The sequence below is a fragment of the Grus americana genome, chromosome 2 (assembly GCF_028858705.1).
Source record: "Grus americana isolate bGruAme1 chromosome 2, bGruAme1.mat, whole genome shotgun sequence".
NCBI classification, from domain to species: domain Eukaryota; kingdom Metazoa; phylum Chordata; class Aves; order Gruiformes; family Gruidae; genus Grus; species Grus americana.
The window spans coordinates 17961735-17988379 of NC_072853.1; the positions used below are offsets into that span (position 1 = coordinate 17961735).

General features: G+C 35.7%; 1 protein-coding gene across 1 annotated transcript in view; it reads left to right on the top strand.

Moving 5' to 3' along the window:
* CSMD3 (CUB and Sushi multiple domains 3) overlaps positions 1-26645 on the top strand; it is a 721079-nt gene that overhangs the window by 328370 nt on the left and 366064 nt on the right. Inside the window, exons 12-13 of the mRNA XM_054816701.1 lie at positions 14404-14507; positions 19871-19983. Of these exons, the coding sequence (XP_054672676.1) occupies positions 14404-14507; positions 19871-19983 (217 nt within the window). The remainder of the gene's footprint in view (positions 1-14403; positions 14508-19870; positions 19984-26645) is intronic.

The window sequence follows — 26645 nt, forward strand, 5'->3', positions numbered from 1 at the left end:
GCAACCTGTTCTAGTGGAGGGTGTCCCCACCCATGGCAGGGGGATTGGAACTAGATGATCTTTGAAGTCCCTTCTAACACAAACCAACCTATAATTCTATCATTCTATGATAATTACTTCTACTTCAGCCATCAGCAATTTTAGATTCTAGCCATAACCTGAATTTCAGGTATTAACTCCACCTTTGATTAAAACTTTAGATAGAATTAAAGGCTGAATCTGAGTTTTAGTTCTGTTTGACTTTCTATAAATTCCTAAAATTGGTTTTTGATTGCAAACATATTTTCTTATTTGTAGTCATGATGAATATGCCCACACAAGCTAGAACTTTTTAAAAGACATGCATATGACCCAGAGACTTTGATAGAAAGTATCCAGTGCTTGCACTGTGAGCAATTGATATGTTTCAGTCTCTTTTGTTTGATGAATTTTTGGCACAGAGACTTGTCACTTTCCTCCACAGTTGAGTTCACTTGGTTGCTCTTGTGAGTGATGTTTATAGTAAATTGTTCTGTTCAATATATACCCTTTTCTGATATTCGACTGGGAAATGGAGCTGCTGGTAGTTTGTTTTTTTGTTTGTTCTCTATGAAGTGACTCCTTTAAAGGTTCATGGTACCATTCTGTGGTGGGTTAACCTTGACTGGCTGCCAAGTGCCCACCAGGCTGCTCTAGCATTCCCCCTCAACAGGACAGGAGGAGAAAATACGATGAAAAATCTCACGGGTCAAGATAAGAACAGGGAGATCACAGTTACTGTCATTTGCAAAACAGACTTGACATGGGTAAATTTATTTAATTTATTGCTGATCAAATCAGAATAGGATAATGAGAAATAAGAACAAATCTAAACCAACACCTTCCCTCCACTCCTCCTTTCTTCCCAGACTAAACTTCTCTCCCGACATCTCTACCTCTTTCCCCCGAGCAATGCAGGGAGGACAGGCAACGGGGGTTGTGGTCAGTCCATAACACTTGGTCTCTGCCACTCCTTCCTCCTCACACTGCTCCCCTGCTCCAGCGTTGGGTCCCTCCCACAGGTGGCAGTTCTTCACAAACTGCTCCAGCATGGGTCCTTCTCATGGGGTGCAGTCCTTCAGGAACAGACTGCTCCAGTGTGAGTCCCTCACAGGGTCACAGGTCCTGCCAGAAAACCTGCTCCACTGTGGGCTGTTCTTGGTGTCAGTTTCCCTCACGGCACATCCACCTCTGGAATGTTGTCTTCCATGGGCTGCAGTGTGGATATCTGCTCCGCTGTGGACCTCCATGGGCTGCAGGGGGACAACTTGCCTCACCATGGTCTTCTGCACAGGCTGCAGGGGAATTTCTGCTCTGTCATCCTGAACACCTCCTCTCCTTCCTTCTTCACTGTCCTTGGTGTCTGCAGAGTTGTTTCTCTCACATCTTCCCAGTCTTCTCCCTCAGCTGCTGTTTCGCAGCATTTTTTACCCTTTCTTAAATATGTTATCCCATAAACGCTACCACTGTCACTGATGGGCTCTGCTTTGGCCAGCAGCGGGTCTGTCTTGGAGCCACCTGGAACTTGCTCTGTCCAACATGGGGGCAGCTCCTGATCAGTTCTCACAGAAGCCACCCCTGCAGCCCCTCCCTGCTACCAAAACCTTGTCATGTAAACCCAATACACATTCATAATGCAAACTGAAGGTGATGCTTGCAGGAACATCCACTGAGACTGAAGTCACTGATACCACTCCTGTGTTTCCATCCCCTTTAGGCCACGTAGCTGCTCATCAGGTTAGGCTGACAGCAGTTAGTGACCTCTCTGTTTTCTTCTGGAACAAACTGCTTACCCTCAGTGGGATGAAAAAGGGCAGACTTCTGTGCTGCATGCAAGGATATAGTTTTTGGCCTACTACTGAATGAAAGAACAGAAGCAAGGGCAAGTTAAATCGAAGTCCTCAGCCCTTCCTAAGATTGCAGTCCTCTTGCTATTTAAGAACAATGATTTTTTATTTTCAACTCTGAGAGTAAACTTAGTTTTATGAAGGAAGGATGATCAAGATTTTTTTTATAGATTGGCTGATTTTTGTCCCTCATATACCTATTACTATTTGTTCATAGTGGTCTCACCAAGTCAGACTTTTTTTAGGCTATCTGGAGCATCATTGTCTCCCTTTCTATGATTTTTTTTTTTTTTTTTTTTTAAGTCTTTAGAGTAAAAGGGCACAAAAAGTTTTAGGGTTTCCCTAACACATCTTCTTGGAAAGTAATAAAATGAACTGATGGGTTTTACTACAAAAATAGCTTTTGAAAAAGTAGAAAACTGAACTCGTGGAACATTATGTATTTAAAATTAATTTAAATACAATGGTTTAAGTTTACTTTTGCTTTCTTTAGAAATATTCTTAGATTTGAGTCTTAACTGTAATATGCTTTTGCTACTAACTCTGTCAAATGATCTTTTAGTTTCAGCTCTTTTTATTTATTATTTACTGGATGATTTTATTAATGAAGTACATCTTACCTCCTTCATAACATCAGAAGCTTTACTGAATTGCTATAAAACCTTTCAACCTTAAGATCTATATTATCAAAGAGACATAACATTAAGTGCTCAAATACCACTAAAAATCAGTGAGGAAATGAATTCCAAATATAACAAATATTCTTGAAAAAAACCCTCCTATTAATAGAAAGTACAAATCCCTCTGTTAGGAGAAAGAAAAAGACTAGAACGTTTATAGCTCTTATTGCTGTTCAAACTTATGCTTATCTGGGAGTGACATTAATCCATAATTTTCTCAAAGTAACATTGGAGAATGTTTTTCTAAGACATATGAAATATAGTCAAAAGACTAGATTAGAGAGGAGGAACCAGAGTTAGGAGTTCAGAATATTAACGGTTGTCTCATCAGCTGAATGGGAAGGTATTGTGCGTTGCCACTGTAAAAATGACGTAACTGAGAAAAAGAATCCCAAATGTTCTCATATATTGCCTCATAGCCTCAGTACATGTGGTGAATACACAGGTCAAAACCAGACCTATGTTGTGAGTTTAAATGCCTTAGGGGTTAAGTGACATCTACCTATGATTTTATGGATCACAGCTTCAAAGTTGGGAAATGCATTTGTATTGTGTTTTGGAACTAGTCTTAAACCTCATCAATCATTTACATGCTTTTGTGAGAAAGCCCACAGATGTCAATGGACCTGTTAGAGTGGATCCAGAGGAGGGCCACAAAAATGATCAGAGGGCTGAAACACCTCTTCTGTGAAGAAAGGTTGAGAGAGTTGGGGTTGTTCAGCCTGGAGTGAGAAGGCTCCAGGGAGACCTTATTGCCACCTTTCATCATATAAAGGGGGATTATAAGAAAGATGGAGAAAGACCTTTTACCAGGGTCTGTAGTGATAGGACAAAGGGTAACAGTTAAACAGTTAAAATGAAAGAGGGTAGATTTAGATTCTCTATAAGGAAGAAATTTTTTATGATGAGGGGGCTGAGGACACATTGCCCAGAGAAGCTGTGGATATCCCATCATTGGAAGTGTTCAAGGTCAAGTTGGATGGGGCTTTGAAAACCTGATGTAGTGAAAGATGTCCCTGCCCGTGGCAGGGAGGGTTGGAACTAGAAGATCTTTAAAGGTCCCTTCCAACCCAAACCATTCTATGATTCTATGATTAGTCCCTATATTTATAAAGTACTCAATGAATATATATTTTAAAGATTTTATGCTTAATTCAATATTTATGCATGTCTTTAAAAAAAACCCCTCACAAACGAAACTTGCTTTATTGGCTTTTGTAAATGTCAATTTATTAGCATTTTAATATCTGGTATACAACTTTTTGTTGAATATTAATGTTTAGAGATATATCAAAACTATTTTCTCCTTTTTGTTTACAGCTGTCCTTGTTACCATTCTGAATTTTTGCAGCCTAAGAAAACAAATTTGATCTTAGGCTGGCTATGTCCAACTCCTAATGTGGATATACATTTATTTTTAACCACATAGCCATGTGTTTCTATAGCCAATAGGTCATCATTGATTGCATCTTCTCTCAACTTTCTCTAAAATCTACCATTCCTCTCATTCATTCCTCATGCTATTATATCAAATACTTTCCAGGCAGGGAGTTGTTTTCATCTAGATGTAATAGGAAATAATTAACAAGTTATTCTCAATACAGTCATCCCTGTCTTTTTCACAACTGCAGTAAAGAAGAAATGGAGGGACAATTTTATGGAAGAGAGGAACTTTATGTAGATCAGTGTCATCTAACTTTAGTCAACAGAAGGTTAATTGCCAGAGTTGGTAGGATTTTATTTTAAACTCTCTCTCCAGTTAATGAAGAGATATTGGTTTCGCTAGAGGTACAAATCTTAATGTACTGATTAATTATTTATCCTAAGAGAAATATCCAAAGTAGGCAAGATTAATTTCTCTCCAAATAGCTTATCTGTAGAAAAGCACTAGCTGTGAAGGTAGTAAGTGATCATTTTTGAGCAGATGCCTAATTTTTAGGTGATTCAATTTTCACAGAATCACAGAATGGTTGAGATTGGAAGGGACCTCTTGTCCAACCCCCTTGCTCAAGTAGGAACACTTAGAGATGTTTGCCCAGAACCATGTCCAAATGGCTCTTTAATATCTCCAAGGAGGGAGACTCCATAACTGCTCTGGTCAACCTGTGACAGTGCTCAGTCACCCTCACAGTAAAATACTGTTTCCTGATGTTCAGATGGAACCTCATGTGTTTCAGTTTGTGCCCATTGCCTCTGATCCTGACTCATTAGTGAAAAGAGCCTGTCTCCATCCTCTTTGCACCCTCCCTTCTGGTATTTATATCCATCGATAACATCTTCCGTGAGCTTTCTCTTCTCTAGGCTGAACAGTCCCAGCTTTCTCAGTGTTTCCTCACAGGAGAGATGCTTGAGTTCCTTAATCATTTTTGCAGCCCTTTCTTATACTCTGTCTAGTTTTTCCAAGTCTCTCTTGTACTGGGGAGTATTGGATAACACATCCAGATGTGTCTCACCACGGCTGAGCAGAAGGTAAGGATCACGTCCCTTGACCTTATGGCAATACTTTTTCTCATGCAGCTGAGGATACTCTTCTCCTTCTGTGCAGCAAGGGCACATTGTTGCCTCATGTTCAGCCTGGTGTCCACCAGGATCCCCAGGTACACTTCTGCAAAGCTGCTTTCCAGTTGGGTGGTCCCAGCATATACTGGTGCATGGGGTTGTTCCTCCCCAGGGGCTGGACTTTGCACTTCCTCTTGTTGAACCTGAGGTTCCTGTTGGTCCATTTCTCCAGCCTGTTGAGGTCCCTCTGGATGGCAGCATATTAGCCACTGCTCCTGCTTTGGTGTTGTAGCAAACTTGCTGAGGGTACACTCTGCCCCGTCATTCAGATCACCAATGAAGATGTTAAACAGGACTTGTCCCAGTGTTGGCCCCTGGGATACACCACCAATTACTGGCCTCCTACTAGACTTTGTGCTGCTGATCATCACCCTCTGGGCCCAGATTTTCATCCAATTTTCAATCCACCTCACTGTACACCCAGCCCATACTTCATCATCTTTTCTATGAATGTCTTAGGGGAGACAATGTCAAAGGCCTGCATGAAGTCCAGGTAGACAATATCCACTGCTCTCCTTTCATCTACCAGACTAATCATTTCATCATAGAAGTTAATCAAAGTTGGTCAAGCATGACTTCCCCTTGATGAAGCCATGCTGACTACTCCTGATGATTTCCTTGTCCTTAATGTTCCTGAAAATGGCTTCCAGGATTAGCTCTCCATGGTAGTATTAATGTTAAATAAAATTATACCTCAGTATAAATAATTTAAATAAAATTATACCTCAGTCTTATAATAAATGATGGATTCAATATATTTTCCTACTGAAACTATTCTTCTATAATCAAATATATAATAACACAATTATTTTGATGGAGGGACCTGTAACTCTATGGAAAATTATGGAGGTAAAGCATATCAATCAGACAGCAGCCTTTCGTTAGCTTATACCATCAGATATAAATGCACATCATTTACTTGCTGGGAAGGAGTCAGACATCCTCAGCAGAAAAGCAATTAACCATACTGAGGGCATGTGAGGACACACAGATACAAAACAGGATGTATTTTCTTCTCCTTGCCTAGTTTCACTTCCACCAGTGAAGAAGGCAACCAGAAAATTCCTTCTGATTGATGCACAAAGGGTGGGCATCACATTATTAGCAGTCTATAGGTGTGGTTTTTTTCCAGAGTTAACAGTAAAAACTGATGAAAGTAGCTATTTTGTGGATATGTTTCAGTGAGGTGCATATCTTGCTGTTCCTACTATGTTTGGATCATTCATACCATGGGTTTTTTGATATTTTTTTTTTTTCAGAAATAAATATCTTTGTAGATCAATAATAGATGCTCTGGCACTAGACAGTTGGCCAGAATTTCTAAGTCCGACCTTTCCCTCTCTTGCTGTCTTCTAGGTACAAATGCCATTCCCGTACCATGTTAAAATTAGTTACTAACCAGTCATTTCCTTCAGCGTCTAGATTAAAAATTTTATCTTCTTTTCTAGTAGCTTAATAAAAATGAGTGAAATTATTTTAATTTCATGTACAACCACTAGTGACTTTTAGAGGTGTAATGAGACTTGTTTGCAAAGGTTAAGATACTTGATGTGAGAAAATATGGCAAAATTCAATCTGAAATAATTGCTTAGAAGTAAAAAAAACCCACCAACTCACAACACAATGTTCTGTTTCACAAGATAAAAGTTATATAATGATTTGTATTGTTGGGAACATGATAAACACACTAGCTTAAAAAAAAAGTGCCAATATGTTTGCTTAATGATTTATTTGCACTCCTTTATTTCCCTTTGTGGATGCTATATTGATAGTTGAATTAAATTGTGTATTTTTTTAATTATTTATTTATTTGTACTTATTTACAAGTAAACTTTTTTTTTTTTGGTAGAATACTTCTTTTTATTGGGGCTGCAGAGGTTGCTTAAATATTGAGATTGTATTCCTCTGATGAATCCATCTCAGAAACTCTTCTTGTGACTGCAAGCCAACACAATACAGGTCATACTTCTATGCAAACAGAAAACTGTAACATGAAAAATAAAAATGTAATCTCTTCATGCTCTCATTTTAATGTGCTGTCCTTCCATTTTAAGACTTTCCAATAGTATTTGTTCTCAGGATAGGGAAGGACTATAGACTTCTTTTCAATTATTGTGGCCGCAAAATAAATAATTCTAAATGACCTTTATAAATAACTGATTGCAGGATTAGCCTCTATGGAAAATTAAGTGACATTTAGTATTAGTATTGGAGATTAAAAAAACAAACCAGAACAAACCAAAAATCCCTTTTAAAGAGCTGCATGAAAGAAATTACACGATGTGTTTACCAATGACTCTGCAAAGCAGAAATCAACTGCGATCTGTAGGACTGAGATTACTGGCAACCACTGACATAAAATACTCCAGATAACTCCATCTGGTCTTCAGCAGCCTTCCCAAAAGAGCACAGTTCTCCTGAAGATCCTGTGTCTGCCAAGTTTGTGTGGATCTTTTGGCTGCTTTACAGCATCTCAGATGGTACTACTTTAATATATTTATGTGAGTGAATTCCATTTTAGATGTCCACAGTGTAGACATTCATATATAAATGCCTGGTCTCACTTTATAGTCAAGGAAGAGAAATAGGTGCTTCTAAGCTGCACTTGATCTAGTGTGTGTTATCTACCTTTTAATGAAGTAGATTACACTCTAGACATGGTTTTATTCACTGGTTATGAAGAAGCCTACATCAAATAGAGATGTTTGCACTGTAGATGTCTACAGTTAAGTATGATGAATCCTATTGCCAACAAATGGACTCAACAATATAGAAGGAACTTTCCAGTTCAGGTAGTGATCATTTATCTCCTGGAACTGTCTTACAGCTTTGTGTGTCACCTGCTTTTTTTCTACAATATTCTATAAATTTGCAAGTTTTCTCTCTCCTTTTCTTCCCCTTCTCCCCCTTTTCTCGTCCCCTCTGATACTCAAATATTAATTTAAATTTGAAAGGACAGGAATGCTTAATACCTAGGCTGTTTCATTTTGGGTTGTGTTTTGTTCATGTAATAGGTGACTACCAAAGAGCCAATTAAAGTATTGTTATGCTACACAACTGCTAGCAGTTCTTGGATATTTTGAATCATTGAATTATACTCAATGTGCAGCAAAATGGTATGCAGTAATATTGCATTCTTGGCAGAATGTTTCAATTAAAGGTTTTTTTTTTTTTTTCCTTACTGTTAATATTATCTAAAATATAGTTCATTTAAGTTATATCTTAGCTTAATTTTTAAGTACTCTTCTGAGGAGAAAAGATTCATAAAATCTTTGGAAACTTCTTCATTGTTATTTTACTGGTAAAATGTCACATTTTATGGAGTGAAAACATTACTACACATCCAAAAATATTTTTAGAGTTACATTTGCATTGGAAGTTTTAGGATAACAGATGCACGTATGGAAATACATACAACTTTAAATCTTTACACTTCCCCTTCAAAAGCAGTTCTGAAGTCATAGACTTGCTTCTGTTACACACCATTCTGCTTTGTGTGTTTTGAAATTTTAAAAAGTTGAATACTTTACCTGGAACATTACTTTCCTTGAAAAATCTTTGGGGAGCTAGTCCTATCAGGAACTAGACACACAGTCATATTGAACAATTGTCTGGAACAATTGCTGTCTGGAACACATCCTCCTAAGCATGTTCTCTCTCTGAAGAGTTGTAGGAAGTTCTCAAGTTAGCCATTAACTTTTCAATAAAGCCTTCTCCTGTGTTACTTCTGAGCTGGATAACAGACTTGGTTTTGCCCAAGGAGTGGGTTCCAAAGGATATATTCCAGGCACAGAAAAGAGGTACGTCTACTGAAATTTGTTAGAAATTAGATCTCTGCTCCCATTTCTTCTTTTGGAAAAGTGCTTGCAAAATTATTAGACACCAAAGTACACCACCATAATTTTCAGAAGGTTATTTTTCAAATAGGACTTCTTTTTTTTCCTGTATAATTTGGATAAGAATCATTAGTATTACTGTCTTTTTTTGTCTCTTTGTTTCTGGGTTTATAAATTTAATTGAATTCAGCAATTATAAGTTGTTTATTGCTTCTGGGTTTATAAATAGCAAAAGCAGACCAGAATACAGAAAGACAATTGCCTTCCTTTTAGCTACTTCTGTATTTATTTTCGTCAATAAGGAGTGCACAGCTCAACATATTTTATTATAAATAAATTTGTTGTTTATATATGTGTGTATATGGAGGAAGAGGAAAGAAAACATTCCTTTCTTCTGACAATAGTGTCTAGGGACATGTTTAATAATATCCTCTGAAACAAAAATCAATACATGATTAGTCCGTATCAGAATAGTTATAGTGGTCTGCTTCCTGCTGGATACATCACAAAAGCTACTATAAAGGTATAAAGTTTCAGGGACTACTGCATAGCTGTTTCTTAAAAAGAAGAGAATAGTAATTATTATAGTGCTTGATTTTAAGTAAAGATATTCTTCTCAGTTCTGAAGCCATACAGATACATATCTGACATCATTAGTTGACTTATAAAGTGTGAAATGATAGATCATGACTATGGTGGTAAAGTGGAATGCTACATCTTTGAAATTTCCCTCTTGTGCCAGCCTTCCAGAACCCACTTTTGATAGTATCATCCTCCTATGCAGAATCTTGTAGTTCAGATTCTGGTGAAATATTTTTGTTCATAGTATTGTTCCCAGAAAGTATACCTGACCATCTGAAAATATTTTGTGGTCCCTCAGCATTTCCTTCCTCCCCCGCCCTGCCTCCCTTTCCCAGTTTTAAATGAGGTTGTGGGGTGGAGCATAAATACACAAATACATTTTAAACATGGTCACTGTTTATATGGATCAATTTAAACACAGGAAGTTCCACCTGAATATGAGAAAAAAGGTCTTCACTTTGAGGGTGACTGAGCACTGGAACAGGCTGCGCAGAGGGGTTGTGGAGTCTCCTTCTCGGGAGACATTCAAAACCTGCCTGGGCACGATCCTGTGCAACCTGCTCAAGGTGATCCTGCTCTAGCAGGGGGGTTGGACTAGATGATCTTCAGAAGTCCCTTCAAACCCGTACCAATCTGTGATTCTGTGTAATGATGCTTATATCTTGCTCTGGAAAACTAAACACTTTACTTGAATTTACAGATCAAGAATACCTCTCTCTCTGTCCTTCTGATTACTGTGCGTCTACTAACCAGATCAAGAGCACAATTTAGTAATGCTAATCTGGTTGAAAAATATGTAGAATATAATAATAAATCAGCACAGTTTTCCCTGGTGTTTATTCTTACAAACAGTAGCAGATTAAAATGTAGAATTACCTTGAGGATTTACTCTAATGTTAAACTGACTCAAGGATGCCACTTACCTTTGGACTGCCATTTACAGCTTTTCAGAAAAACAAAAAAAGGCAAAATGTTAGATGACTGGTAAAAGCAGAATTTTTGGCAAGTTTATTACAAAGTCTTTAGTTATTTACTCATCTTACCTAAATCTCAGGTTTTATTTTGAAAGGTTCCAGCACACTAAATTTGAAAAGCTGTTATCATCAAAACGCCTTTTCAGTATTCTAAAGGGAGTAATCAATATAATGAACACTGCCAAATCCAGCCGTCTTTGGGTCTGATAAAATTAAATCTGACCTTGTAAAACAAGGACTCTGAAAATATCACTAAGAGTGCTTATTTTCTTGCCATTCAGGCATATTTGCAAAGATTTCAAGTACATTTTGTATTGTACATTTTGTACTGTGCATGTCAAAGATAAATAGCACAGGTTGAATTTCCAAAAAATATACAGAGCTGTTTTTCACAGTTGCAACACATAAATGCTTGTGCACTACATATGTAGTAAATGAGCTTACTGTCTCTTGCATGTTGTATATTGACAGCTCTGCTGTTGCTTTATGTTACTCTTGTTCCATTTGTGCAAATGCCCTTAAAATTAGATGTCTTAAAGTTTCAATGGGCAAGCATACTTCATAGAATCATCATAGAATGGTTTGGGTTGGAAGGGACCTCAAAGATCATCTAGTTCCAACCCCCTGCCATGGGCAGGGACACCCTCCACTAGACCAGGTTGCCCAAAGCCCCATCCAACCTGGTCTTGAACACTTCCAGGGAGGGGGCATCCACAACTTCTCTGGGCAACCTGTTCCAGTGCCTCACCAACCTCACAGTGAGGAATTTCTTCCTGACGCCCAATCTAAGTCTACCCTTGCCAAATTAATGGCAAGTTTACTTTGCCAGATCCGAAGATCGTACTGTAAATCAGCTCAAGTGTGGTATGTTAAACCTAAGTTGAAATGTGTTGTTTGTTAGTAGGTTACGTACAGTTGCTTGCTTACCCTTTAATGATCTGGAGTTATTGAATATTTCATTTGTACTACAACGTGTTTAGAGTAGTTAGTGGTAGCTGTTTCTAAACCCTTTCCAGCAGAGGTATGCATGGTACACAAAATGATTTACTGGCTCAAGCATTAATATTTGACATTTTCCTATATCTAAAATGTGATCCTATTTGGTGGTTTCTGTTTCTGTTTTTTTCTGGGTTTTTTTTACTACTGGTAGTTTTGTACCAAGTTGCAGCATTTCTAATTTCTGTTGATACAGAAACTTTTAAGGAGAAATCACAGTACTAATAACTACAAAAATAAGATTATCACATTAACATTCCAAATTTAGCCAGTTACTACATTTTATTTTTTAATATTTTCTTAAATTATGAAAGTTATTAATGACTTAATTGCTACTTCTTGTCTTAAAAATTTGTCTGTTTCACAGAATATGATACAAGACAGATATAGACTAATCTATCTATCTGTGGCTTTATACAAGTACACTTTTCAAAGTCCTACCTTTCCCATTATCAATCATCACAGTTGTGAGTTACAAAGAGAGTGGGACAGAAATCTTTTAATAAAATATGCTTCTCTGAAAAATATTAATGCAGAAAAACCAAATAGTAAACTTTTTTTTTACATGAATATTTATTTTGATTAAAAATGAAAAAGCTTTCTTTATCTCAGAAAAGAATTTCAGATTGCATAAGAATGAGAGATTACACTAGAGTAGCCAATAACCTGATAGTTCACAACAGAATCATCAGTTGTTTGGGGATTCACTAGAGACTAGTGGAAAGATTCAAGAAGCTTGTGATTTGAATAATAAAAAAAAAAAAGATTTTTTTTCATGTTCCATTGTATTCCTGAATATTCCCATATTTTTCATGGCCTTTCTTTTATTTGTGAGAGTTGTTAAAAAATAATGGAAAGATCTTACATTTCTCCAGTGAAATTAAGAAAATATTTTCAACCTTAATCATATGGGTGAAGACATGTATTTTCTTTCTGGACAGTTCTAATTAAAAAAAATATATCTCGAAACACTTGCAGAGGAACTTATATTTTCCTTAATCTCTATCCTCTCCTCTGCGATGAAGTACACATAGCGTGGGATATTGTTGATTGTGTTAAAGAAAAGCTGTTTCAACTTTCTGACACTGCTTATAGAGACAAGTACTTCAACTATAAAAAGACCTATGTTTTATATCAGTTTAGTGGTACTCAATTAATATAAAATATCTGGAAGGATATTAATTAAAAAAAATATTACTGTTGCACTTACCAAGAAATATATAATAAGATTAGATTTCTTCTTGTGTTTAATTGAAAACAGGATTAGGATTTAGATGGATGAACTAACCGCATTTTTTCTGAACATCTTTGATTTCTTGTTATTACAAATATAAATTTTTCTATGCGATAGCACTTAAGTATTGATATTATTGCAAAATGTATTTTACTGTTAATAAGTGAAAGATACTTTCAACTTGAATTCAATACTAATATTATTTGCCCAGAAGCTCCCAGGTTTTTGTCCTGTCCTGATGTAACTGCACAGCTAATTGCACACAATTTAAGTGTGGACCAAAAATGAAGATACTTTTTTTTTTTTTTTTTGTTAACAGTGAATGAAATATTTGTCAGCCTAAAATCTAGTTATGGATTTCAGTTTAAATTCTTATGTGTAGGCCTACAAATTTTATGGCTAGAACAACACAAATTATCCAGAATATTTTTTTTACACTAAGAAGATTAAGATTTACATGTGGTTTTATCTGCCTTACTCCGACAAGTAGAGCAAATCAGCTACTTGCTTACACAATTTTCCATGTCCTCTCCATCTGGGCCCTCTTCAGTCTGTACTTGACTGTATTCCCTGGGGTATAATGCACACATATACATGCTTGTGTATATGAATATGCCAAACTGACTGTTCCTCAGTGTCCTTACACTTGTAAAGAGAAGTATTTCTCCTGCCTTCAGAACAATTCACAATCCTTTCAACATACATAAGTTTCTCCAAATTGTCTGTGCTGGCTTTTGTTCATAGAAACATGGCTTTCTTCAAACAATTACTAGAACCCAAGTGTAACAAAGTAACATGAGCTTTCAAGGACATGATATTAATACATTCACAACTTTAAACACAAACACACTCAGTTCTCAATTATAACGATAAAAACAATTTATTACAGACACAAGTATTTAAAATTCCTACGCATAAGTATCCTGTAATTTTTATCTATGTGAAAATTTGAGGAACTTACATTGTTTTCTTAAAGACATAGTTAGCATGATTGATACATGGGTGGAAACCATATGCTTTATTTTCTTTTCTAATAATAATATTGAATTTTTCTCGAAGTGAAAAATTCATTGTATCCTTAAAATGAGCTGAAAGTTTTATCCTTCAGCGGTAAGTATGCATACTGCAATTTAAACTACAGGATATAAAAAAAGCCCATGCTTCTGATAGTTGCATTTTATTCAGGTTCATGAAAGAAGAAAATGACTTTTACCTTTGATCCAGCTTTATCCTACTTGAGCCAGATTATAGATGTCAGGAGTAAATTATGTTCTTCACCTTCATTGCATTTACTCAGTGAAGTACAATTATTCAGTTGTTATTTGAAGACAATTGTGTTGCACGAAGTGCAATTAGTTATGTTGCCCTTTGCGTATATCTTAATCAAAATGTAATGCAATTATCGAGAGCTGTATTAAACATGTAACAACTACATGAGTAAGTGAAATGACAGTGCTTTGAGGAGGTCAGCAGAGTGATGAACCCTAAAAGTTATAATTCATATTTCATGAACCAAACCTGTTGGATTAATTGCAAAAATTTAATGTAAAATATGCTAGAGTTACATGTAATTATTAATTGAAAAATCTCTTTTATTTACACTGCTGAAAAGCTTCATTACGTCTTTCAGGTATGTTTCTTTATTTCTAAGATATATTTACTTATTTTATTTCCTAGGTTATTCAGATAAATTTTGAAGAATTTGATCTAGAGATTGGCTATGACACACTGACAATTGGTGATGGAGGAGAAGTGGGTGATCCTAAAACTGTGCTTCAAGTGTAAGTCTTTTGCGTTTACAATTTGTATGCATTACAGAATATCACTAATTTGTTTTTTGATGAGAGTAAATAATGATTAGAATCAGGTAAATCTCAACAAAAACTAATCTTACTGAGCTTCTAAAATTACTGAAGGTGACAGTTTGAATACATCGTTATATGTTTACTGTTCTGAAGTCAGAAAGATGAGCTAGACAACAGAAAAGAAAAAGAAAAACTAAAATCAGAAATTTTAAAAGGCATAGTCTCTACATTCACGTGCAAACATAAATTTTTAGGGGCTGTTGTGCTCCCTTTATAAGTGAGTTCTCAAATTAAAAATGTGTAAGAACATAATTAAAAATATATAAATGGATGACTTATATACAAACTTTTACAGTCTCCTAGCAAGTTTAGGACACAAAAGGTGTCCCATAAGATCTTGACTGTGAAGTGCTTATTGACTACTGTAGATAACTCAAAAAATTAGTTAGTATAGTGAAGAAAATCTGAGTAGGATATTACCTAAACCAGATGATATGATTACAAATCAGACAGCACCAAGTATTAAATGAGATTTTTATCATCCATTAGCATTCTTCTGGCATGCGTGAGCCCAGATATATATCTGTACACACACTTAACAACCATTGATTAACTTCAGAATCCAGATTTCTCAGATATTAAATTTGTGACAATAACTGGTTTTATAATAATAACAACAATCTCAAGAAGACAAATTCAGAATCTTATTCCTTAATTTTTACAATTTTGTAGACAGCAGTATAATCCAACGATTCTGCTTATTCCCCAGCCATTTGGAAATATACAGAACACTGTAATTAGATATTACACGTAGCCAGTCATTTTATGTAGCTCCAATTACATTCTGAGTAAATAATTCAATATTTTGTAGGAGAAGTGAAGGGCCCTTAAAATATATTGTATTTATTTTTTTTTCAAATCTGACTCAATTTTATCAAAAAAATAGCAAAAGTGCTTTTTATTGCTTAGAAGCCATATTTTACCCATAAGGGACTGACTGCTATTTAGAAAAGATTTTTGGAAAAGGCCAAATAATATTTAACTCTTGTTATTAAATAAACTGGCCGTCTCTAGAAAGTACTTTACATTATCATTAGTTCAAATGAGTCACAAAATCAAAACACAGATCAGAACTGAAGCAGATGTGATAAATGTTTAGTATACAATGTATTTAATAACACCCCCCCCAAACCCCAAAAGAATAGCAAAATTAGGATTCCTTAGAATGGTATTCCCTGCATTTTATTTAATGGAAATGTATCCATACTATTTTTATATATTGTAGCTTTCCGTTATTCATCATGAATGATAACAAGAATTTGTTTGGTTTAAACACCCTAAACCCAATGTTCACCTTTTTTCTTTCCTAATTTAATTAATATTATTAATTGCAAAACTTTGAGCAAAAAATACAGTTGTTTCAGTATTGGTAGATTTTCATCATGAATTCTCCCTTAGATTTATCCTGCAGAGGATAGGCTATCTGACCTTCTATTTTCAATTGTTGTTGTAATCTTTCTATCCCTTCTGTTCAATGAGGAGACCGGCATTTGGCCAGGTATTTCAGGTGTAATTACTTTAGGATAATGCAAAGTTTCTTCAGTGGATTGCAGATGTGCTAATTGTTACTAATAATACTTTAAGTGGGGAAGTACTGTAATTTCTATTTTAAACAGTAACAGTACCAAGCCTTCAATATATATTTCTGATAATGCTGGAATTCAATTTCAGATATTCTTAGATTCCTAAACTATATTGACTGTCCTCTAATGTGGAAAGAGCATTTATTAAGTACCAATTCACTAGGTCTGATTAACGGGTAATTAAAGTATTGTTTTTCATTGGCACCTGAATTACAGTAACACATTGAGGCACAGTACAATGATATTTAAAATGTTGAGTAATGTGGAAGAGCATTCTGTCCAGATTTTATTTCATTAAAGATGTTAGTATTTTACAAAAGTATGTCTGATGATGAGACCTCTGTGGGGGAGAAATGATGAAATTACAGGATTAAACTTGTCACGAATATGAAGGAATTCTGAGTCATTTTCTTTAATAAAAGAGTTAATTAGAATTGTCAAGTGTTAACATACGAGAATCTGTTCTGTAAATAACTAGGTAAATAAGAGTTGTTACTGTGGGGATCCTGGAAAAGCAAAAATTCCCTCAATTTCTCAGGTTTTAATATTAAATAATATTGTATAATCAGCCACACATACATTATTTTTGTTTACCAGTGGAATGATCACTGATTATTCTGTGATCAGAAGTATCAATGTCAAAGTTGTTATGATTAAAATATTTAAAAAAAATTACGTGGAAGATGGAACATAATTGAGTACTGTAAAAAACTTCTAAATCTTTTCTTCTGTGAGCCATGCAGACTTTGTCTGAGATATGATGCATAGCAAATAAATCAGCTATTCTATGGTTTAATTTTGGATTTTAAATTTTAAAATAACTATCCTTCCTCCAGCAAATTGCAGAAGAATATTGGTTTGACCACATCTAGTTTATGTATAAGTGATGTGAAAACATTTATCTTCCAATTTATCAAATCAGGAAACCTATGCAAGTGTTTAATCCACCAGTTTTACTGAGCATGGCTAGATAGGAAGGTTCATAACAAAACAAAACAAAACAAAAAAAAATTTAAGTGGCATTTAGATAGAATTATGCTTCCTCAGTTGAGAATTGGAGTCCTGATAATTCCTGTTCTGCTGGTGCTAATCACAGAAGTAGCAAAACTCCGAAACCATTTCAGTACTTGCCATTAAGTTTCCCTGGGTGCCTAATTCTGTGTCTGTACACGTGCGCCCAGTAACATGACAGACTGCTCCAGGCTAGGGAGCCTAGCACCTAAGTGAACTCAAATCTGAATGGAATACGTTTTTGCTGTGTTTGACAAGATGACGAATATGAAGGCATTCTTAGCGCTTTCCTAAGGAACTAAGATCTTTGCAAGATGGAGCAGTGTTGAGTTTTATTACCGAGGGATAGAGGGGAAGAAGGAAAAGAAATGGTGAGTCCTCCTTCATACATCAGTCACAGCGCTTTTTCAGGATGTTTGGAAGTCTTCTTTCAGCAGCTTGGTCTGACAGTTGCTGGAGGTGAACTCTTAACGTAATATGCCTCTGGGCACTGGTTCCTGTAACACACATTTGGAAAATCCAGCGCTTAAGGCATGAAACTAATGCTTGTTATTTTAGTATGCTTGCTGTGTTGGGTGCACATGGATCCAATCTACTACATTACCAATTGTCTTCAGCAGATGGAGAGTGTCGCAATATTCTGAATATCCCCTAACCTAGTCTTCAGTGTACTGTCTCCGCAGAATGTATGTCACTAGTATGTGGAGGGTAGTTCTGCAGTCGTAGAGGAAGAGGTGGAAAACACCCTGCTGAGTGCCGTAACCATTAAACTGTTTAATAAAAAGGGAGGCATCATAATCACATCTATCCATGTCTGCTGTCGACAGTGTTCACTGCTCGGCTTTTGAAAGGGAAAGTATAAGAACCTACTTCCAGGAAAGGAATCTAGGTAATGAATCCAGGGTAGAGGGAGTCTCATAAATCCCAGGAGGAAAGAAAGAATAATTCATAACTGCAGAATTTCATTATTATCTTTAATAGCTTCCTTCACATAATGCTGTTTTTTTCTGGATCTTATTGCTCTGTGCCCCAAAGTCTTCCCAAATACTGTACAGGGATCCCTAAGCACTTAAAAAAGAGCAACAAGTGATTTCTGTGTTCTGTTGATTGATTCTTATTTTCAAAAATTATTTTTCAAATGGTATTTTTTCCTCATGTACTATTTAATTGAAAAATATTCTTTCTGAAAACTGTGTGAACTTTTAAAAAATATATTCATAATTTAGTCCAGAAAATATAAATGATAAAAATTTGGATGTCTATTTATCATAGAAATTATTGTCTCTGACAAAACAAATGTCCCAATGGCCTTAATATTCCCACAATGTACTGTCAGTCACCAGTGACAATAACAAAACTCTGTTAGCCATTACATCAGTGTTGTTTCTGAGGAACATCCTGTTAATCTATTAATTTGGCAAAGACTGAACTCACTGAAAACACTTTCCCTTAGTGCGGGAATGAGCAGTTAGTACATTATTTTGGCCAGGCATTTACTTGTTCAATTCTGGCAAGAGTCTTTGTAGTAGCTCCATCTGTGAACACAGATGTGGGAAATAGACATGAATTTCTCCCACAGCAAGTATTTCATACAGAAACAAGCTAAAAAAGACCAGAGGGGAGAACTAAAATTAACTGCAAAATATATTTAAAATAGTCCACTTGAAGTTTCAGCTAGCTTTAAAGAATGGTTAGAACTGCAAAAACCCAAGCTAGCTGTTTTCACTATTATACAGTCTTGTGCTTCTGATCCATTTTACAAAAATGGAAAATGTTTTGGTACTTTCCACCATTCTGTTTTAGCTGATGAACTCTTACCAAATTTGAGATAAAATTTGGGGAAAAAAGAAATCAATATAACATAAAACTACAGCTTTCACAACATTTCCTTTTTGCTATCACACTATTTCATTCAACAAACAGAATGAACATTTAAGATAGTATTGACTTCCAAATTTTTGCAAACAATATGAAAAATGAAAAAAAGATAAAAAGAAACACCAAGTTTAGTTCTTTCTAATTAATCAACATCCTGTAACAGTAGGTAGCTTTAAAGTTCTGACAGCTGGTATTTTTGTTAATGAAGGAATGAACGTTAGCCGAGTCTGTTAAGCACATTCTTCCATTGCTGTGGTAGAGGTGAAGACAGGAGGTGAGAGAGTGCAGAGAACACTTGGACCTTCATCATAGTATTGCTATTTAAGAAAAATGACTTCCTTCTAAATATGCAGCACATGTTTTCCAAAGTGGGTAACTGTATACCAGAAAAATACTTTTTTTGAAGCATAAATATGCCTCATTGTGGGCTTCTGTGCTATTTGATATGACTGCATATATCTGAGTCATGCACACAGGACTGCTAAATAAGGTTCAAGATGAGTGGAAATGCATGTCTTTCTGGACCAGCAACTGAAAATGAGACGAAATATTTCAGTACGACACAAGCAGTAGTTGCTTGTGTTTATAGACTACTATCAACTCTACAGTCACTGGAACCTTGAAAGCTGTATTGGCTAACCAGCCAGTAGATAACTAATTTGGTGTGACCTGATATAATGAATTTAAAAACAAAAACTATAAAAAAAATACTTAATAGTTATTTAGATTCCTTACAAAAAATAATAATAAAAAAAGCTAGTTAGTTAATACTTAATGGCTTTACGGATTTATTATTTTTTTCTATAGGTTAACTGGGAGCTTTGTACCAGACTTAATTGTGAGCATGAGCAATCAGATGTGGTTGCACCTTCAAACAGATGAAAGTGTGGGCTCAATTGGTTTCAAGGTTAACTACAAAGGTAACAATGCATTATTGGAAGCCAATTTAATGGTGAACTAAACATTAAGCTAATATTATGAAATGTTTTTCTTTCATATTAGAGGATGTGTTCTATTTCCAGTTCTGTCAGTTTTAAAAACAAGAAAATGCAAGCTGAGTTGAAAGAAATACAAAAAATAAATTTGTTCTCTTTAAAGGTCTGATGTCACATGAAACTGCACACTTTTTATTTGGTGTGTTCTTACAGCAGTTGATTTTTGGCATATAGTTTTACATTTATTTTCTGTTACTTCATGTTGAAAAATATTAAAATGAAATAATTCTGTGATTATTTAAAGCTAAATGGATAAAGGAAATGAATACTTCCTACATTCTTTTGAAAATTAATCAGAAAAAACCCACTGCACCACTTACAAGTTTTGAGCCAGGACAAACTTACTTAATAATGTTGTTCTTTATGGTCTTGAAAGGTGAGGGACCTATAATGCATAAGATAAACCAGCTGTTGCTATTTGATGCTTCTTGGGGAGCATACAGTTTTCATATATCATGAACAGCAGAATCAACCAAAACCTGAAGAATAACTTATACATCTATGCACTTCTGTATTATTACAGAATTAGTTATATTTATTATTTTTTATATTAGATTTAACATAGTTGCATGTATTTCTTGCAACAATTTTTTAAATTGCCTGGTTCCTGCCTATCACCAAATCCAGATAATAGAAAGTATGATTATTCATGAAAATTGTTCATCAAAAAGGGAGAGAGGAAAGGCAAAAGTTAAACCAGCAGCTGTGTGTATTAGAAACTGAGCTGATATTGTTGAGGATGGGCAGATGGAATGAATAAGCATATTGGGAGTAAACCTGCACAATGTGACTTCCTGCTTTTTTTCTGTCCATATATTTCCTTTGGCTGTTCGTGTATATTAAGCTCTATAGTGGTATGGCACAAGTGGGCTTGTGAACTCTTGATATTCAGATCTTGTGGACTAAGATAAAAAGATCTTACTACTTTGTTGTATGGTAGTTATTAAGACCCAGGATTTCCACATTCCAGCTCTTGAAAGGGGCAAGAAAAATGATTAGTATAAACAAGTGTAAGAATTTGTTAATATACCAAACCTTGAACCATAGCCGAGTGGAAAAGGAAGATTTTTAGATCTGAACTTGAAATAATTTTCAGAACTCGAAATAATTTGCACAGCTCAAGTAGTTGTTTCCTTTATTTACAAGATTCTTTTCTAGTAAAATTAATTTTACTTGCAACAATTTTAGTATGAAGAAGGCAGAGGATTATTGTCTAGTGTGTTACAATCTACCACTATGTCTTGTTTTATTCATGAGTTACATTTATTCTTAGAAGCTATAGTTTTGTAAGAATAAAATTAATTGAATATGAATAGGCAGAAGGGGGCAGAAAGGGTAACATTCACAATCTCATCTCTATATAATCAACTTTGTGATTGCACATCTAGATATTGAGTTTCTATTTCTCTCTTGCCCTACACTGGTACTTTACACGAGCTCACGAAATAGTGTTTGAATGCACCAAGCATTCAACAGATAGGCGTTGTGTGGTGGGCGGGGGTGTTTTATTATTTTGGGTTTTATTCCTCAATCTAGAGTATGGGATAATTTTTTGTATCAGTTCCCTTAATTAAAATGGGAAGGGGGGGGGGTGTATTCTACCTTTTCTGGTTTCATTTTCTTTGTGTTTAAGTATTTTCTGTTAATGATGGTGGACTCTGAAAAGAGACATCTAAACGGGTGGTATTTTGGATACGCAGCTGTTTTGCGATTGATGTTTTGGAACTTGGAAATTGGAAGTTGAGAGTAAGTCCAATGAGGTAAACTGAGTAAATGAGTTAGAACAGTGTGTTCAGGGCTATGACATATCACTGACTTCTTTACTAGAATCAAAAAATTACAAAGACTTTTCTCTCAAAATTGTTCCTAATTAAGAGAATTATGATTTCTGGTACTCAGGATCAGAGGACGTTTTAGCTTAAGTGAATACATGAATTACTAAGAATCTATGCCCAACTTGCTTGTATTTCTCTTTAGTGGATTAGATCAAATTCTATTCCTATAACTTACTCCCTTCTACCTCATAATTTCCACTGCCTGCTCAGACGCCTAACTATGGCTGATACTGCATCTATTTATATATATTATATATTTAGCTCTTGTAAGTTTCTGCTTACATAAAAGGTGTAACTACATTAGCATTTTAGATTAGATCCATCAGTGCAATTTTTGAAATGAATCTTCTTCTGATCATTCCCACTCCCCTTTAGTTTTCGTCACAGAGCTATCTTGAAAGGCAGAAGTTACATTCCTTTGAGTTAACTCGTAAGATGCACTTGAATAGCACCGGGAATAGCATTCCTCATGTGCTCCAGCTCCTAATGGGCATTTATACAGACTCGATAAAGCTTGTCCAAAGTAAAATCACTAAACCACAGTGAAATTCTTGTCGATAGTATGGATACTGTATTGTCCTGGTTCTGGCAAGGACAGAGTTAATTTCACAAGGAGCCAGGACAGGTGAGCCAAGCTGGCCGGGGGCTATTCCATACCATGTGACGTCATGCTCACCATAAAAGGGGGCCAGTCGGGCAGGGGCGGGTGCGGTGGCTCTGGGACAGGCTGAGCGTCCGGTCGGTTGTCGGATCGGTAAATTGTTCTTTGTTATCACCCATTGTGAATATCTGTTATCAGCACTGCTGTTGATTGTTTCCCTCTCCCTTGCTGTCCCAGTAAACTGCCCTTATCCCAACCCTCGAGGCTTTGCCGTTGTTTTTCCGTTCTCCTCCCCATCCCGCCGGGGGAGGGGTGAGTGAGTGGTGCGTGGCACCCAGCTACCGGCTGGGGCTAAACCACGTCAGTCCTTTTTGGCGCCCAACGTGGGGCTCGAAGGGTTGTGATAACGACAAGTTTGACCCAAGTGTGTTAAAACAAAGTTGTTATAAGCATCTATAATGTTATTGAAACAGTGGCTGGTCATAATGATGTTGTGTTTGGTCACATGGCTCTGGTTTGTAAACCCGTGTTTACTCTATGTAATCCCTGTGGCACTGTTTATCATCTCTGGGAGAGGGGTGTATGTTCTCATGTTGTTGTATTGTGTGATAATGACTTATGATAAGATATCATCGACGGTCATGAGTCTGAGCTGATACTTGTATGTAGCATTTCTGTCAGGCCTGTACCTCGGTCAGTATCTTTCAGAACTGATTAATAATTGCACCCAATCTATGGGAAAGACAGGGGGGGATACCTTCTCTCACTCTTTCACCTTCCCTTTTCCCTTTTGGTTGGTTACAACAATTTTTGAGAATTTTGAATACCCTTGGAATGTTCAGGCCAGTATATTCCTATTGCTGTGTCTCCTGCATGCTTTCCAACTCCTGTTCAGGGTTACCAAAAATTGTTTCAAGAATACCACCCAAGGATCCCCCCGTCACAAGGGGGGATCTGTTCTATGTTTTCATTCTACAGACTTGCTTATGTTGGAGCTAATTACTTGATAGTGTACTCGATAACAGTATTTGCTAATAGCTAAAATAATTTTCCACTAAAATGTTTTGATACTTAAATATTTACTTCTGTGCATCCTGAGAGTAAGCTAACTATAGAGGTAGAGGAGATGTGCGTGCCTCATCCCATCAAAATTTGGAAAGGCATTCTTCAGTCTAGTTGACATTTAGGTCTGCATCTGGCAGGCATTTTCAAGGATAGAGATGATTCCAACTCCTACATGGAATATGACTAGAAGAAGGGAAGGTCGTGGGATGTCATTACCCAGTGCCCTTTACCCAGTGTCCCCCAAAATGGTATACTTGCTCAAGGTGTGAGACAGAAGGTCACATCCTTTCTGACTGGAATAGACTTGAATATGCCATATCATTTGTAATGATAGAAATAGACAAATGGGTTTCTTTAATACCTCTGCATTCTCTAATTTAGTAGGTTTTCAGTTGAAGAATTCTTTTGAATTTATGTTGTTACAGGAACTAACAGTTTATTCTCTTTTATATATCTGCCATTTGAGAGAATCTAGTAAGTCTTTGTTGTCTTCTAGATTAAAATGTTGCATAGGCAGTTATTTTATGATTTTAATAGCTAGATCCCATTATAATTATTTAAATATGTAATAGAGATTTAAACATTGGAGAGAGTATTTTAAAGTAAATAAGTTTTTGTTGTTGATTTTAAATTCATTTTCCAGTATGCCATAAAATAAAACTACTTAGGAAGGTAGAACAATAAATACCAGGAATGGGTAGGACAGAAATATAAGCACTGCCTCATTAGAGAAATATTTTGCTTCTTATCTCACTGTTGTGTAAGCTGTTTTCATGCTTCAAATGTATGTGTATATTTTTTTAATGTGAAAACATGGAATATTTAGCAATCTGAAATTGTAAGTGCACTATTCGCAAGTCATAATTTTGGGGATTATTTGAAAACCATGGTCCCTCCTTTAGATATGAGATCAGACTGTGGTGCTTGTATAATTACCAACTAAAACAAATAAATAATGGCTTCTCTTTAGGCTTCCCAAATCAATGCTATGAAAGGAAACTACAAATTAATAGTTATTGCTGATGACAAGTTGCATGAACACTTTGCATCATTCAGTGTTTCAGGAAGTGGTGCCATATTGTCACTGTAGTACGTAGATTCCCAAAGTCACGGTGAAGAGGAAAGAAGTTTCTATCTAAACAATAGCGGAGAAACAATCTCCAATATATTTAAACACTGGAGCTGAATAGTCTTCATCTATAATTGAGGAAAAAACCATCTGCACAAAATACAAGATAAAGTAATAAAATTGTGGCATAGCCTTCAAAGACTAGAAAGCCATTTTTTAAGATCATAAGATTTTGAAGAATTGTGACTATTTCATTTTGCAAAAACTGATTGAGAATCTAGCAATGGTATATTATAGTTCTTGGAAAATTATGCATGAGAACTCTAACTGCAGTGGCTTTCATATGCAATAGCTTCCTTTTGTAACTTTGGACATATGTGAAAGAATAAATTAAAAATATGTCATACACTTTTTTAAAAATAAACTTTTTGTCACAGAATTAGTGGAATTAAAGAATAAAGTAAATAATAATGGTGTAAAATCATAGGAAAAATTATTTTAAGGAATGAAATCAGTAATGTAAACACATAGTGTAAACACATAGGTTAACGGTTCAACCTGATGATCTTAAACGTCTTTTCCAACCTAAACGAATCTATGGTTCTAGTAAAAACTATCCTGTATTGGCATAATAAGTTTACTTTGACTGGAGTGTAATGATAAGTTTTGGAAGAGGCTTGTCTAAGATGCCAAACTAGATAGGAGTGTAGGTAAAAAGTGAATTTGAAGGAAAGTAGATTTGCTTATTCAATTTTCTGCTTCGATAATCTAATTTTAAGATATGGGATTTACACTCTGACACCCAGCATTTCAGAAGATTGCTTTTTGCTTGAAGCATAACTTTCATCTTGCTTCAACCAGTGTGACTTGTGTTCCTGAGTGCTTGGGGTACTGTTGCAGCCTGGGGTAGCCTTCTGGAGTCTGTGATCCGCTTTTCATCCTATTTTCCTAGTAGTAAGCACTGAGTTGCAGACACATCTAAGGTTTTTTGTCACAGATGGCACACAGATGTTTTTCCATGACTAACGGCTCAACAGCACTTGCTTTTCTGTTGGTGACAGAACATGGAATGATCTGAATTAGGTAGATAGTTTAATCTAGTGTTAGTCCTCTAACTATGTCTGGAAACACATATTTTGGAAGTATGTGCAAAGTAAGATATATTTGCCATAATACAGGGTTCAGGAAGGTCTCATCTCAACAAGTTATGAGAGTAGCTTATCTATAAAACACATATCTTCCTGTCCATTCTGCTGAAAAAAATTATAGCTTTAATTCTTGTTGTTCATACTACAGACTATTTTTTAAAAATCTTCAATTACTGAACTTAGTGAGATCATGGAAAGTTTCATTGTGTAATTTGGGATTTCTCAGGACAGATGATTCTTTTGTTTGTTAAATACTACCTAATCCTTCTTTTATGAGGAAAGGGGAAGTGAAGCTTTTGTACTTTCTGCACTTCAAAATCAGGAATTAAATCTCTGCCACACTTCTCCTTTCCGAACTATTCAGTCTTATTCATTTCAGTCTATATTTTCTTGTGGTATTTTCACTCTTTTGATGATTTCTGTTTCCGACTCTCCTCTGTGTTTCTCATCATGTATTTGTTTTGTTTGTGTCTGTGTTGTGGTGCAGTGACTAGACGGGATCATGCCAATGATTTATTTAATTGGATTCTGATACCCTCAATTCTATTCCTTGTGCATCCTGATTTCATTTTGCAGAAAGAATGACAAGCAGAGATTCACATTAATGGCAAAAATCTCTGTGCTAAATCGATGCAAATGATTGTAAATCTTGTAAGTCTCATCATTAGTTCAAATTCTCAGATACAAATACTGCTTTGTATTTATATAAAAGAAAAAGGAACACTTTTTGTGCCACTCCACTAACCAATGGATAGTTTACAAATACAGCACAAATCTTCTGTACCTGATTCCATTTCTGCCGAAAGTGTGTTATTGACAAGCTTTGTAATTCAAGCTCATTCCTATTTCGGATCTCTTTTGAATATATT